The sequence below is a fragment of the Hyaena hyaena genome, unplaced genomic scaffold (genome assembly GCF_003009895.1).
Source record: "Hyaena hyaena isolate Hyena2069 unplaced genomic scaffold, ASM300989v1 scaffold_1444, whole genome shotgun sequence".
In the NCBI taxonomy this organism is placed as follows: domain Eukaryota; kingdom Metazoa; phylum Chordata; class Mammalia; order Carnivora; family Hyaenidae; genus Hyaena; species Hyaena hyaena.
In genome coordinates this window covers 127,716-141,138 of record NW_024082073.1, presented here as the reverse complement: position 1 = coordinate 141,138, position 13,423 = coordinate 127,716, and the positions used below count along the sequence as shown (strand labels likewise).

The following is a 13,423-nucleotide window of genomic DNA, read 5'->3' as shown; positions in this document are numbered from 1 at the left end:
GTTGCATCAGAACATACTTCTACACCAAACATAAAACCAAAACTATATTTGCCGATATTGTATCCTTCATAGTTTTATAACATGTCAGAGTTAGTCGGGTTTGTGGGCAACTTTAGAAAGAATAACTCTTGGGGCTCCTGGGTGGCTTAGTCGGTTAAGCGTCCGACTTTCGCTTAGGTCATGATCTCGCGGTTTGTGGGTTCGAGCCCCGCGTCGGGCTCTGTGCTGACTGCCAGCTCAGAGCCTGGAGCCTGTTTCAGTCTGTGACTCCCTCTCTCTCTGACCCTCCCCTGCTCACGCTGTCTCTCTCTCTTCTCTCCTAGAAATAAATTAAAAAAAAAAAAACATTAAAAAAAATTAAAAAAAAAAAAAGAAAAAGAAAGAATAACTCTTCCTTCAAGTCACTGCTATGTTCAAGTCACACATAATAAAATAATTATCTTGGTAGCAATATCTGTGCATTCATCCAGTGGCGATGGGAAATGCTTTACAGCCTTATTTGCTCTGTGAGTTGGCTTCTGTAACATGACCTAGTCCTAAGCATGTGGCGGTGTGCTGTCACTGTAAAATGGGGAGCCGGCCTAGGGCAGGTACCCCCACCCCACCCCCCACAAGTGCAGGGAGGTTTCCTCGCTGAGGACTCTTAGGAATAAATCATCATGTCTGCGGAGTGGGCTTGCTATTGATGGTCTCCCGCCTTCTAGCAACAACTGCTTTCACAGTTCCTGTTACACTGTATGCATACTCACTCTGCAAGAGAACGGCTGGACATGACAGGAGGTTATTGGACTGTTCTAGAATATGAAAACACACTTTTGTAATAGTATGAGAATTTTTTTGGATAACCTGTACGTTTGTTCTGTGACACTGTAAACGGAAGACAATTCATTCAAAGTAGGTCTACAAACCAATCCACACTGTGGGGGAAATACTGTGAAAGATCTGTCGTTACCACATCTTCTCAGGCCCTGCTTCGTGGACGGGAGGCCATTTTTGAGGGAGGGGCGATGCCGTGAAAGGAACGCGTCCTATGAGTGTCTGGTAGGACGCCCCGTGTGGACCCAGCAGGCGTGTCCGACAGCCAGACTTTGCCTCAGCTGACCGCAAGCCCCGGCCTTGAGTAACGGGGTGTTGCTCTCCTGCTCGGGTGCCTGCGGGGCTCTGCGCTCGCTGCTCCAGCTGCACATCAGCTTTGGGAAGATACGGAACCCTCACCCTACAAAGGAAGTACTGCGGCCAGAATCTTTAAGTAACTTGCTGCAGAGTGTGTAGTAGTGGAGACTTACTCACTCCCAGTCTGCACGACTCAACAGCCCAGGCTCTTCCCACCGTACTGCTTGTCTGTTTCTAGGCCGGGGGGGGGAGGCAGAAACGATGCCAAGTGATGATGACTGCCCATGTCTAGGTGGCACTTGGGTGTGTTATTGTGTGTGGTGGGACACGTCTCCATCCGAGTTTGCTGTGCCCTGTCCAGTGGTTCTGCAGAGACCTCCCTGCTCGGTCTGTTCCTCCCTGAGCACGTCAGGCATGGAACCCTGGGGCCAGGAAAGTCAGCAGGCAGGACTGCAGACAGCTGCTAATTCCTCATTAGCGGTGCACAGCTGGGACCAGCAGGCTCTCAATCCCTCACGAGGGACACAGGGTCCAACCCCCCCTGAGGGCCCTGAGAAGAGACCCATAAATCCTTCCCACCCATCTCTGCTCTCCCCCAGCTTGCCCCGGGAGCACCTGTGGAGTCTCCCTGGTCACCAGTGCACCAGCTCCTGAATGGACCAGCTGGAGCAGCAGGGACTGGAGCAGCACTGGGTACTGGAGGCTGGATGCCCTTCCTCATCTCTAGTCCCACCTCTCCAGCAGAGAGGTGAGAGCTCCTGAGCCCTTGGCATAAGAGTTCATCAGCCAAGATCAGGCACACCCTAGACAGGGTCTGGGGTCTCCTGAAAAGGTCTCCTCCCTATGCCCTACCTGGATTTAGCCCATAGTGAGCCAAGCACTGAAGGGTCTGCTAAAATGCCAACCCCCATGGGATGGTCTGAGAAGCCTCTTTGTCCTGATGGAAATAAGTGTTGAGACTCTGTTTCAGAGAACAACTTTGGGGTGCAAAGGAGAGCATGTGGCGGAGGCCATTATGGCTGTTAAACTTGAGAACTGAGAGTGAGATATCACCACCCCCTTCTCACCATTTCTGGGTCAGAAAAATGTAAAAGGTGCGGGCTGGGGACCAGGAGTAGGGGTTAGAGGACAGCACCACCGCATTCTTTATTTTATATGGAAGCAGTCTTGTATTCAACACCCTTTTCTTGGTTCCATTGGCAAAGTAAATTCTTTCTCTTCCTGATCAGTTCTTTTTCTTTTTTTAACTGTTTTTTATTTTTGAGAGAGAGAGGGAGAGAGAGAAAGAGAGAGCAGAGATGGAGCATAGAGAGGGGGGACAGAGGATCCCAAACAGGGATCCATGCTGACAGCAGAGAACCCAATGCGGAGCTTGAACTCACCAACCGTGAGATCATGATCTGAGCTGAAGTCAGAAGCTCAACTGACTGAGCCACCCAGGCACCCCTGTCAAATTCCGCCCCTGCCAAATTCTGATTAAAAGGGGTTCAAAGTGCTCAATTGATTCATCCCAAATCCTATTACAAAGCTACAAATCCTATTACAAATTACAAAGGGACTGAAAGCATGCTGTTGGAGTTCAGTTCTGGACCTCTCCCCTTCTGCCTTCTTTTTTGTCTTACTGCTGCCAGCCACATTTAATATGTCCTTGTTCTGCTCTTTCCAGGAGGGGACACTTGTCCCTCAAGCCTCTTGGGCAAGACACAGTATGTGAGCCACTCTGAGGACAGGGAGGCTCTCTGAGAAGGATCGACAGTGAAAGACAAGGGAGGACACAGGCCCTGGCCTGGAACCCATAAGGTGAAGACATCGATGGAGGGAGACGGGTCTCAGTCTGCAGTGGGTGCAGGCAGGTCTCTGTGTCCCTAGTGAACCTCGCCAATACAAAGGTGCACATGTGTGAATGGAGTCAGAGTGAGGATACTCTCAGCATGGGAGTGAGGCCTAGGACCTTAGTTTTTCCGTGCATTGGTTTCCAGATCACAGAAAGGGGCACTAGACAGGGTGCTACTGTGCATGCGGCAGCACATAGGAGAGGTCCCAGGACTCCAGCCCATGGCTCAGAGACAGTCTTGCCTGGAGCTCAGGAGGAGGGGGAATCCTACTTCCACCCTCTTGGCATGTCCCTTGTGAACTCCTGACTCAAAGGGGACGGCTGAGCTGGGTGAGGCCTGGAGACCATGTGAGACTGGACAGAGAGAAAGGGCAGTGAAAGATGAGAAGTTGCAACTGTATCTAATGAAAGTCAGACACAAAGCAGAGACTGAGGTTGGAGGTTGGGAGCAGGGTCTCTGCCTCTCTCCCCTGCCCTTTCTCTTAGCCCTTGAGAGTAGAGAAGGAGCAGAAGTGTGGACTGTGGGCATGTGGGATATGGGGCAGTTGTCCCTGGAATTTTGCCATAAAGAAGTATGTTGATAGGGCGCACACCCTGAGTTCAGGACTGTTTTATGGGACCCCTGCTTGGTATAGGTCATGTTTGCCTGTGGTTTGGGAGAGACATTTCCAGGCCCTAAAGGTGTTGACATCTTTCTTTCTTTCTTTGGAAAAGCTGGCCCTGCCTTGTTGGTGTTAGAATGATGTTCCCAGGGTGCAGAGGAGCCCGTGGGTCCCCCACCATGAGAGTGGCAAGACCAGACCCTGTAACTTGGCAAAGCCTCATTCTTCAGGAGGAAGTTCTGGTTTCTAAACCAGTAAGATTTTTATTTGAGACAGTCTATCCTGGTTTATCACCCAACTCTTCGCTTCAAGAGTCAAAATGTAGGGTTGTGAAAAAAAGGCCCAGGAGACATTGGTGCAGAGAACCCTAGAGCACACACGGACCATGAAATGCTTGATAGCCAGCCCCTGCCCCCGTGCCCTGGCCATGGTATTCTCTGCTCACCTGCCCTTCACTCCCTGGAACAGCTTAAAATACCAAATGCAGTATCTCATGAAATTCATGGAAATACTGTGGTCTTTAGGCAGAGCATAGAAAGCACATTTAGCTTGCATCCTTTCTGTAAGCTGTTCCTTATCCACCTAAACCCAGGTAAGTAAAGTGTGTCCAGGTCCACCATTTTAACCTGCACTGTCACTGGGATATCTGACCCCAGTCCCTTCCATTGCAGCCCAGCCTTGATGCTCTTCTGTGTTCTCTGGGTGATCAGAACTTTTCTAGACTGAGCTTTTCAGAACCCAAAAGGTCTGCTCATGGACAGAGAAGAGAAGAAAAAAGAGCCGCAAAGCTGAGTCAGGGGATGAGTGCCTACAATGGCCAAAGCAGGGGTTAATTTTCACAACCTGGGCACTTAAAACTATTATGAATAGAGATGGAGGTAGAAATGTCAAAGCCATTGACAGCTGGGACAAAGTATAGACAAACTGAAAGGAATACACTGCTTGGGAGAGTAGGTGAGCTAATAAAGTAGCTTCTAGAAAAGGACTTTGGAAGAGGAGCTTTATCTAAGCATCTGTGGGTGAATGAAGGAAAAAATAGCCATTCTATATATCCTTTCTTCTAACTTATAGCTTCCCTGGGGGAGAGGGGCCACAGAGAAGGTGGGCAGGATTGGGCTTGGATGACATGAATAACTTCCTCTGGGATGTCATCAGGAAAAGCATATTCCAATACTCCCATGTGCCTGGGCTGTTGAGGAGACATTCCATCCAGAGATGACTGTCAGAACAGTGTGGTCTGTAGTCAGATGAGTTTTGATTCAAATCCTAGTTTTATTTACCAGATGAGTGTCCTGGAGTAGGTCTGTTGACCTGTCAGAAGCCAGATTCCTTCATTATCATATGGGAACATTAGCAAACTCACAGGTGGCTAGAGAATCCATAGGTTAGCATACGGCTCTCAGCAAATGCTCTAGCACCTGAAGCCTGGACCCTCACCCTCACCTATCTGAAATCTCTGGGGAACTGATGCCTGCTTCTCACAGGCCTTGTTCATACCCTGCAGGGACAGAGCCAGGCGGTACCAGGAGATGGAACTGGACCCTGCACGGCCTGCTTTCAACCAGACTGTGCTCACCTCTGGGCCTGGGTCCTTTGTCCTGCTGGGAGTGCCAGGAATGGAGCCCTTGCACGCCTGGCTTGCGGGGCCAGTGTGCCTGCTGTACATGGCTGCTTTGGCAGGGAATGCCCTCCTGCTGGGGCTGGTGGCAGCTGACAAGACACTTCGGGCACCCATGTACCAGCTGCTGGGGCTTCTGGCAGCTGCTGACTTGGTTCTGGCCACATCCACGGTACCCAAAGCTCTGGCTGTGCTGTGGGGCCTGTCAGCTGAGATCTCTTTCACGGCCTGCCTAGCCCAGCTCTTTATTGCCCATGTGGCCTTCATTGCTGAGTCTTCAGTGCTCCTGGCCATGGCTGTGGATCGCTATGTGGCCATCTGTCAGCCTCTGCGCTATGGGGCATTGCTGACGCAGCGTGTGGTGGGCATAGTGGCGGTGGCTGCCGTGACTCGTGGTGCCTGTGTCATGGCACCCCCTGTGGCCCTGCTCCAAAGACTGCCTTACTGTGGGCAGCGGGAGCTCCCTCACACCTACTGTGAACACATGGGTGTGGCTCGGCTGGCGTGTGGTGACACACGCCCCAACGTTTGGTATGGACTAGCCACCACACTGCTGTCTCCAGTTCTGGATTTAGGGCTCATCGCCACCTCCTATGCCTTCATTCTCCGTGCTGTCTGTCGCTTGCCATCCCATGGTGCCCGCTGCAAAGCCTTGGGTACCTGTGGGGCCCATGCCAGTGTCATCACTCTCTTCTATACACCCGCCCTTTTCTCTTTCTTGGCCCACCGTTTCGGCCGCCACACGGTGCCCAGCCACATCCACATCCTACTGGCTAACCTGTATGTGGTGGTGCCCCCTGCCCTGAACCCCATGGTCTATGGAGTACGTACCCAGCAGATCGCTCAGAGGCTCAGGAACTTGCTTCGGCTGTGCTGGGCAGGGGCCATAAGGGGTATAGGCCCTGAGAGGGCCTTCCATAGCAGTGAATGAGCACATGTTTTCTGCAGCCTGTGCCCTCAGATGGCCAAGTAGTGCTGCAGCAATCCTTTGGGCAGAGCTCTGACCAAGGCATCCTCACCATCTGCTGATAGGCCACAGTGCTATGGTCACCCCAGCCCTGTTTCCATCATGTGGATAGATTGCACACTGAACACATCTCGCCCTGCTGGGGTCTACTGTGTCTATAGACTTTTCCTGCTCTTTCTAACTCTGTAATGATCTCCGCAGTTGCATCTCACACACACAGAACAGGCTGGGCCTGGACTATGACAAACAAGGAGGCCCAGGATTTAGCCTAGTGACCAAGATCTCATCTTTCCCCATCACTCTGCCCAGCCAGGGCCAGATTAAAAAGGTTGCTCTGAGTGAGGCCTTTTGTATAGTGTGTGACACTAAACAGAAACTCCATGTTTGCTGAAGGGATGAACAAAGGAGGGGCTGAGGAAATGGCAATTTATGAATAAAAGAGCACACAGCTCTGGAAATTGGTGTGGTTTCCTGGGGACTAACACCTAAATCTTGGAAGAGCTACCAACTCTGGAAGGAGTGGACTACCCAGTGCTGCCCACCTAAGCTATTTATCCTGTCTGCTCACATGCTGAGACTTCCCCTGTTCTCCCAGCTAGATCCACTCACTAGTTTTCGTTTGCAGAATATAAGAAAATGACCCCAGCACTAGTTGCCATGCTTCATGCTCTGTGTTCTTCCATACTTCCTCCTTTCCATCCCTCCTTCCATAATGTTCTAGTTACACCCACCTGCGCAGTGGTTCAAGATAGGTTTCCTGCTCCATGTAGCTTAGGGTTCCCAACGCATTCCTCCCTAAACTCGTGGCTCCTCTGGACCCATGGCTACAAGAGTAGACAAGAGGAGCTGATGGAGAATGGATCCCAGGCCGCGAGCAGGGATTCAGAGGGTGAAAATCTGTAAAGCAAGATGAAAGTATGGCCTCTCATCAAAGATTGCCCAAGAGAGCCCAAAGCATGTCTTCCTGGAGTCATGAATTCACTTAAGCTCTCCCATCCTTTCCCTAGGAGGAAAAGTAGGGACTTCATATGCCTTTCTCTAATAGGTATTATGTGCTGGGTAAAGGGCTATAAAGGATGGGATGCATTAGCAAATGGCCTTTATATGGAATGCCTATGATATCTGAATTGGGGAAGCAATGACAAGTAGGGAAATAATAAGGGCTACAAGTTTCTCAATAGGAAAATGGTGGAAAGTGCAGTCTTCATAGGAAATCTGAAATCCTCTTAGGTATTTGGTGGTTTGAGACTCACCACTGCCTAGGAAGTACTCAAGAGACGTGGTGGAAGAGAAAAGGGTAATTTCTGGTGGTCAGCCCCAGGAACACTGAGCTATGACTCAGGAACCAACTCTTCCTTTTTTTTTTTTTTTTTTTTTAATATTTTTATTTATTTCTAGGAGAGAGAGAGAGACAGCGTGAACAGGGGAGGGTCAGAGAGAGAGGGAGACACAGACTGTGAAACAGGCTCCAGGCTCTGAGCTGGCAGTCAGCACAGAGCCCGACGCGGGGCTCGAACCCACAAACCGCGAGATCATGACCTAAGCGAAAGTCGGACGCTCAACCGACTAAGCCACCCAGGCGCCCCAGCTCTTCCTTTTCTTTAGGGTACCCCAGGTACCAGGCCCAGAGGACCAGAGGCTTGACAAGAAGATATTGAGAGGGGGCTTTCTTGAAGGACAGGTACTGGAGGCTGCTGACATCTGGAGCTTGAATTAGCAGATACATTTGAATACTAGTTGCATGGAATGGAAACATTTAGAGTACTCAGAATAGTGAGGAGGACAAACTTCTAGGTGTGAGGAGGGCACAGAGCAGAACAGCACTGTGCTGCTGAAGCATTCTCCCAAGGTTCACAGCTTGGCCCTCATCCAAGGTCATTTAGTTAAGTAAATGGCTTCTGTCTTGGAGATGGAACAGGTAGGGTTACATTTTCCTCTAGAATATTTCTTTCTTAAAGTTTAGGGAAAGACCATAGACCTTTCTGAAAGGGACCCATCCCAAGGCCCCTACAGTATGTCTCAGGTTAGCCTTAATCTATTTGGACTGGATGGGAGGGCCCAGCAGATTGAGGACAGATCTCAACTCGAGAAGATGATGGGAAAGACCTTGTTTGTGTAAAAAAGTCACTTCCAGCCTTTCTCTGTAAGCACAAGTATGTTATACACCTCTTTTCCCATGCCCCGCCCTGGCTCTGGCCCTTTCCAACCCCCCCCCCCCCCAAACACACCCTCAGCCCTTTCATATGTTGAAATCCCCATATCTCTCCTGCCGAGACCATTCATGTGGACCAGAGATAAAAGCCTAGGGGAACTCAAAGGTCTTGCTTCCCTCCTGTAGCAGATGCAAGATGCAGTCTTCCCTGACCCTCCTGATAGCTATCCTACTGCTGCCTCTGGTGCTCCCAGGACAGCCTCAGGTACAGGCAGAGGATGGAGGGATCTCAAGTGGGTGAGGAGATGGTTCTGGGCTCTGGATTGACTTCCCTCATCACTCTGATCTGTTTCAAGAGCCTCAGGTTCTGAGAGAGAGTGAAGGTGGAGAGACCCAGGGATGTCTGAAAGGAGGATGGCATACCCAATATGCTCTGATTGTTGCTGGGCTTGGGTAGGCATAGAGTGAGAGAGGGAGAACAAGGATGAATTCTGGGCTGTCTACCCTGCTCTTTTATGAGGCCTCACTTCCTGCAGAAATATGCCACCCATCTCCTGTGTGAAGGATGCTGGAGCCAAGGGAGGCCAACCCGGGCTATTGTAGGCATCCACCCTTTGGGTCATGATCCCCAAAAGCTAAACCATTGGGATGGAGTTGCAGACTGAGGACATAGCCAAATTAGCTCCCAGGGCCACAGAAGATATGTGTGGGACTATTTGGAGAAGAACAGTGGCCACACATCTTGATTCTTGAAGAATTTGTAAGGAAACTGCAGCTGGTTCTTTTTTTTTTTTTTTTTTTTACATTCTCAGAACCTCTGGTTTACAACTATAAGATGAAGGATTCAAGTCATACCCTGTCATGTTCATGTGAATGCTAAATATCAGTCCAGACTTTGGTGCCTCGTGATGCTGTTAATATTCATTCCACTTCTTTGACAATTTGGAAGTCTCTGTTCCTGCTATCTTCAAGACAAAGTGAACTTGTGGGAATCTACTAATGTCCAGAGTAGAAGTACTGAAGCCACCAAGCTAGTCTCTGAACACTTTTTTTCAGATCAGCTTTCCTCTTTTCCACAGGGCCTCGGAGAAGAGTCTACTCCCAGTTCTGTGAGCTGCAGCCAAATTCAGTCAGTATATGAGGTAGGGTGAGGATGGTCCTACCAGTAGGAGAGGGAAGGGGACAGTGCTTCAGCTCTGGGAAATAAAGGGAGGGGTCACTCAAACTCATGGCAGAAGGAGATGTAGACAGTCATGAACAACCTCCTGCGCAAAGAGAGCTCTTCTTAGACACTCCAGAGTAGGGTCGGGTCTTCAGCTTCATGTTCCTAAATAATGCATCATGTTCCAATGTATTTCATTATGCTTAACATGCCTATGATCTTGCTTTGGCAGCTGGTGCCAGGCTCTATGGGTGAGGATGGCCTGTGCCATTGTGTGGTTCACCTGACCAATGACCTCATTCCCCTAAAGGAGTTGGATCAGCTACAAAGTACAGCCGAGAAGCTCATGGACAAGTATGATCAGTTCTCAAAGGTGAGTGCTGGAGCTGCAGGCTGAGGCTGGGAGTTACATGAGCACATTCTCTCCTATATCCAGCATGAGGATGAGCTGGGGCAGTAGAGAAAGTGCTGGAGTAACCATAGCCCCCTTCATTTTGAGGTGAATCCTGATTGTGAAGGAAAACCTAGGTATTGTCCTTGGGATTCCCAGTGGCCGTCACCATATGGAGAGTTTTGTGGAGGATGTGCTTTCCCACATTAACAGGCCAATTTGTGGGTGTAAGTGCAGTAGAGGATGGGAAGAGGTTAGAGAAGAAGAAGAAGGAAGTGGAATGGCCAGTGCAAAGGAGACAGAAAAGAGTTTGAGTTGAGCTAAAATAGGGACAATATCTGGAGAGACCTGTGGGCCAGGCCAGGGAGCTTGGAATCGATGCTGTCAGTAGAGTAAGGAGTGAGTAGAAATGTGGCATTCAGCATGTGATATGGGTAGTTGCTTTTTGTAATGGGCACTTGGGGAAGGTTGATGGGAGAGGGCCTGAAAGCTAGCAGTCTGTGTCCATTCATTCACTCACCAAGACATTCCTGAGAGTGTGGCTGTAACTGGGAAGGGGGAGAGAGAACTGGGTATACAGAGGAGAGTCATTTTTTTTCTGCTGCAAAGAGGGACACAGGTGTCCTCAGCTGTGAAATGGAAATAACACTAATGCTCACCTCAAGGGCTGTTCTGTTGTTGTTGTTGTTGATTTTTGTTTGTTTTTTAGTTAAATCCAAAGTACTTAACATATAGTATAATAATGATGATTTCAGGAATAGAATTTAGTGATTCGTCACTTACATCTAACACCCAGTGCTCATCCCAGCAAGTGCCCTCCTAATGCCCATCACCCATTTAGTCCTTCCCCCCACCCAGCACCCTTCCAGCAACCTTCAGTTTGTTCTCTGTATTTAATTGTCTCTTTGGTTTATCTCCTTCTCTGTTTTTATCTTATTTTTGCTTCCTTTCTCTTTGTTCATCTCTTTTATTACTTAAATTTCACATATGAGTGAAACAATATATTTGTCTTTCTCTGAGTGACTTATTTCACTTAGCATAATACCTTCTTGTTTCATCCGCGTTATTACAAATGGCACGATTTCATTCTTTTTGATCACCAAGTAAAATTTTCTTGTACATATATGTCATAACTTCTGTTGATGGACATTTGGGCTCTTTCCATACTTTGGCTATTGCCGATAGTGCTGCTATAAACATTGGGGTGTTTGTGCTCCTTCAAATCAGCACTCTTGATTCCCTTGGGTAAATACCTAGTAGACAATCACTGGATCATATGGTAGTTCTATTTTTAATTTTTTTGAGGAACCTCCGTACTGTTTTCCAGAGTGGCTGCACCAGTTTGTATTCCCACCAGCACTGCAAAAGGATTCCTCCTTTCCCCCATCCTCACCAACATCTATTCTTGCCTGAGTTCTTAATGTTAGCCATTCTGACAGGTGTGAGGTGGTATCTCATTGTGGTTTTGATTTGTAGTTCCCTGATGATGAGTGATGAGCATCTTTTCTTGTGTCTGTTGGCCATCTGGATGTCTTTTTTGGAAAAGTGTTTTTTTATATCTTTTGCCCATTTCTTCACTTGATTATTTATGTTGAGGGTGTTGAGTTCGGTTAAGTTCTTTGTAGATTTTGGGTACTAACCCTTTATCTGATATGTTATTTGCAAATATCTTCTCTCATTTTGTCAGTTATGTTTTACTTTTGTTGATTGTTTCTTTTGCTGTGTAGAAAATTTTTATCTTCATGAGGTCCCAGTCGTTCATCTTTGCTTTTGTTTCCCTTACCTCTGGAAACATGTCAAGTAAGAAGTTGTGCAGCTGAGGTCAAAGAAGTTATTGCCTGATTTCTCCTCTAGGATCTTGATGTCTTAAGTTTAGGTCTTTCATGCATTTTGAGTTTATTTTTGTGTATGATTTAAGAAAGTGGTCCAGGTTCTTTCTTCTGCATGTTGCTGTCCAGTTTTCCCAACACCATTTGCTGAAGAGACTGTCTTTATCCTATTGGATATTCTTTCCTGCTTTGTCAAAGATTAGTTGACCATATGTTTGTGGATCCATTTCTGGGTTCTCTATTCTGCTTCACTGATCTATGTGTTTGTTTTTGTGCCAGTACCATACTATCTTGATTATTACAGCTTTGTAATACATCTTGAAGTCCAGGACTGTGATGGTTTGCCTCCCTCCCGCTCCCCAACTATTTTTTACCCCTTCCTTCCCCCCATAGTCCTCTGTTAAATTTCTCCTGTTCCACTTATGAGTGAAAACATATAGTACCTGTCCTTCTCTGCCTGACATTTCACTTAGCATAACACCCTCGAGTTCTATTCACGTTGCTACAAATGGCCAGATTTCATTCTTTCTCATTGCCACGTAGTATTCCATTGTATAGATAAACCACATCTTCTTGATCCATTCATCAGCTGATGGACATTTAGGCTTTTTCCATGATAGGACTAATGTTGAAAGTGCTGCTATGGACATTGGGGTACATGTGTCCCTATGCATCAGCACTCCTGTATCCCTTTTCCAAGTTTTTTCTTGTGGTTCATTTTGTGTTTCATGTCATTGTGGTCTGAAAATATGCAAGGTATGATCTTAATCTTTTTGTACTTCTTGAGGGCTGATTTGTAACCCAGTTTGTGATCTATTCTGGAGAATGTTCCATGGGCACTTGAGAAGAATGTATATTCTGTTTCTTTAGGGTGAAATGTTCTGAATATATCTATTAAGTCCATTTAGTCCAGTGTGTCATTCGAAGCCATTGTTTCCTTGTTGATTTTCTGCTTACGTGATCTGTCTATTGTTGTAAGTGAGGTGTTGAGGTCCCCTACTATTATGGTATTATTATCAATGAGTTTCTTTATGTTTGTAATTAATTGATTCATATCTTTGGGTGTACTATGTTGGTTCTCCCCCAAATTCACCTCTCCACACCATGTACCTGCCAAGTTCTGTGGGTCAAGGTTGTTGCATTAATCCTCAGATCAATTTCCTAAGTGTTCAAAAATGGTTTGGTGCTGATCTAGCTGCCTTTCAGGAATGAGATAAGCTGAGGGTTTCCATGCTGCTCCACCATTTTAACTCCTCTCAATGGAACAAAATAAAATGACAGATCCAAGAGAGTATTTTGTAGGCTATGTGGTGCCGGAGGCATGCAAATAAAAGAACCATGGGTGTTAAGATTTCGGGGAATTGCTGGTTCATGCCTCTGCACTCAGGTCAATGAGTATGCATTCATCACTGGTCAAGATAACCAGGTCCTGGAAATGAACTATGCCCTGAAGTCCAGGAATTCCACTGCTCTTGCTTCCTCTTAGGAGGCTCTGACCTACAACCTGCTGTGCCTGCAGCTGGAGAGAGTATGGGAGTTGGTAACCTGACTTATGCCCAAGGGAAGAGTTAGTGAAGCTAAGGGCCTCCTCTCTCACCTCTAGAGGCATGTACATGAATAGATTAGAGAGTCCCTCTGCCTCCATAGTCTCCTGTCTTACTTTCATAAATTTGATGATTTCCAAAATCACTTATTTCTGGGGAAAAAAAAGACATGTAGCTGAGCAATATGGGAGGCTGACATCAGTTCTTAAGA

At 47.5% G+C, this 13,423-nt stretch overlaps 1 protein-coding gene across 1 annotated transcript; it reads left to right on the top strand.

The window, feature by feature from the left end:
• The first annotated feature begins 542 nt into the window (after positions 1–542).
• On the top strand, positions 543–6,098 carry LOC120225578 (olfactory receptor 52D1-like). The gene is made up of 3 exons (XM_039223762.1): positions 543–590; positions 1,713–1,861; positions 5,054–6,098. Exons 1-3 carry the CDS (start codon positions 543–545, stop codon positions 6,096–6,098), a joined length of 1,242 nt encoding a protein of 413 aa, XP_039079693.1.
• Positions 6,099–13,423: the final 7,325 nt, after the last annotated feature.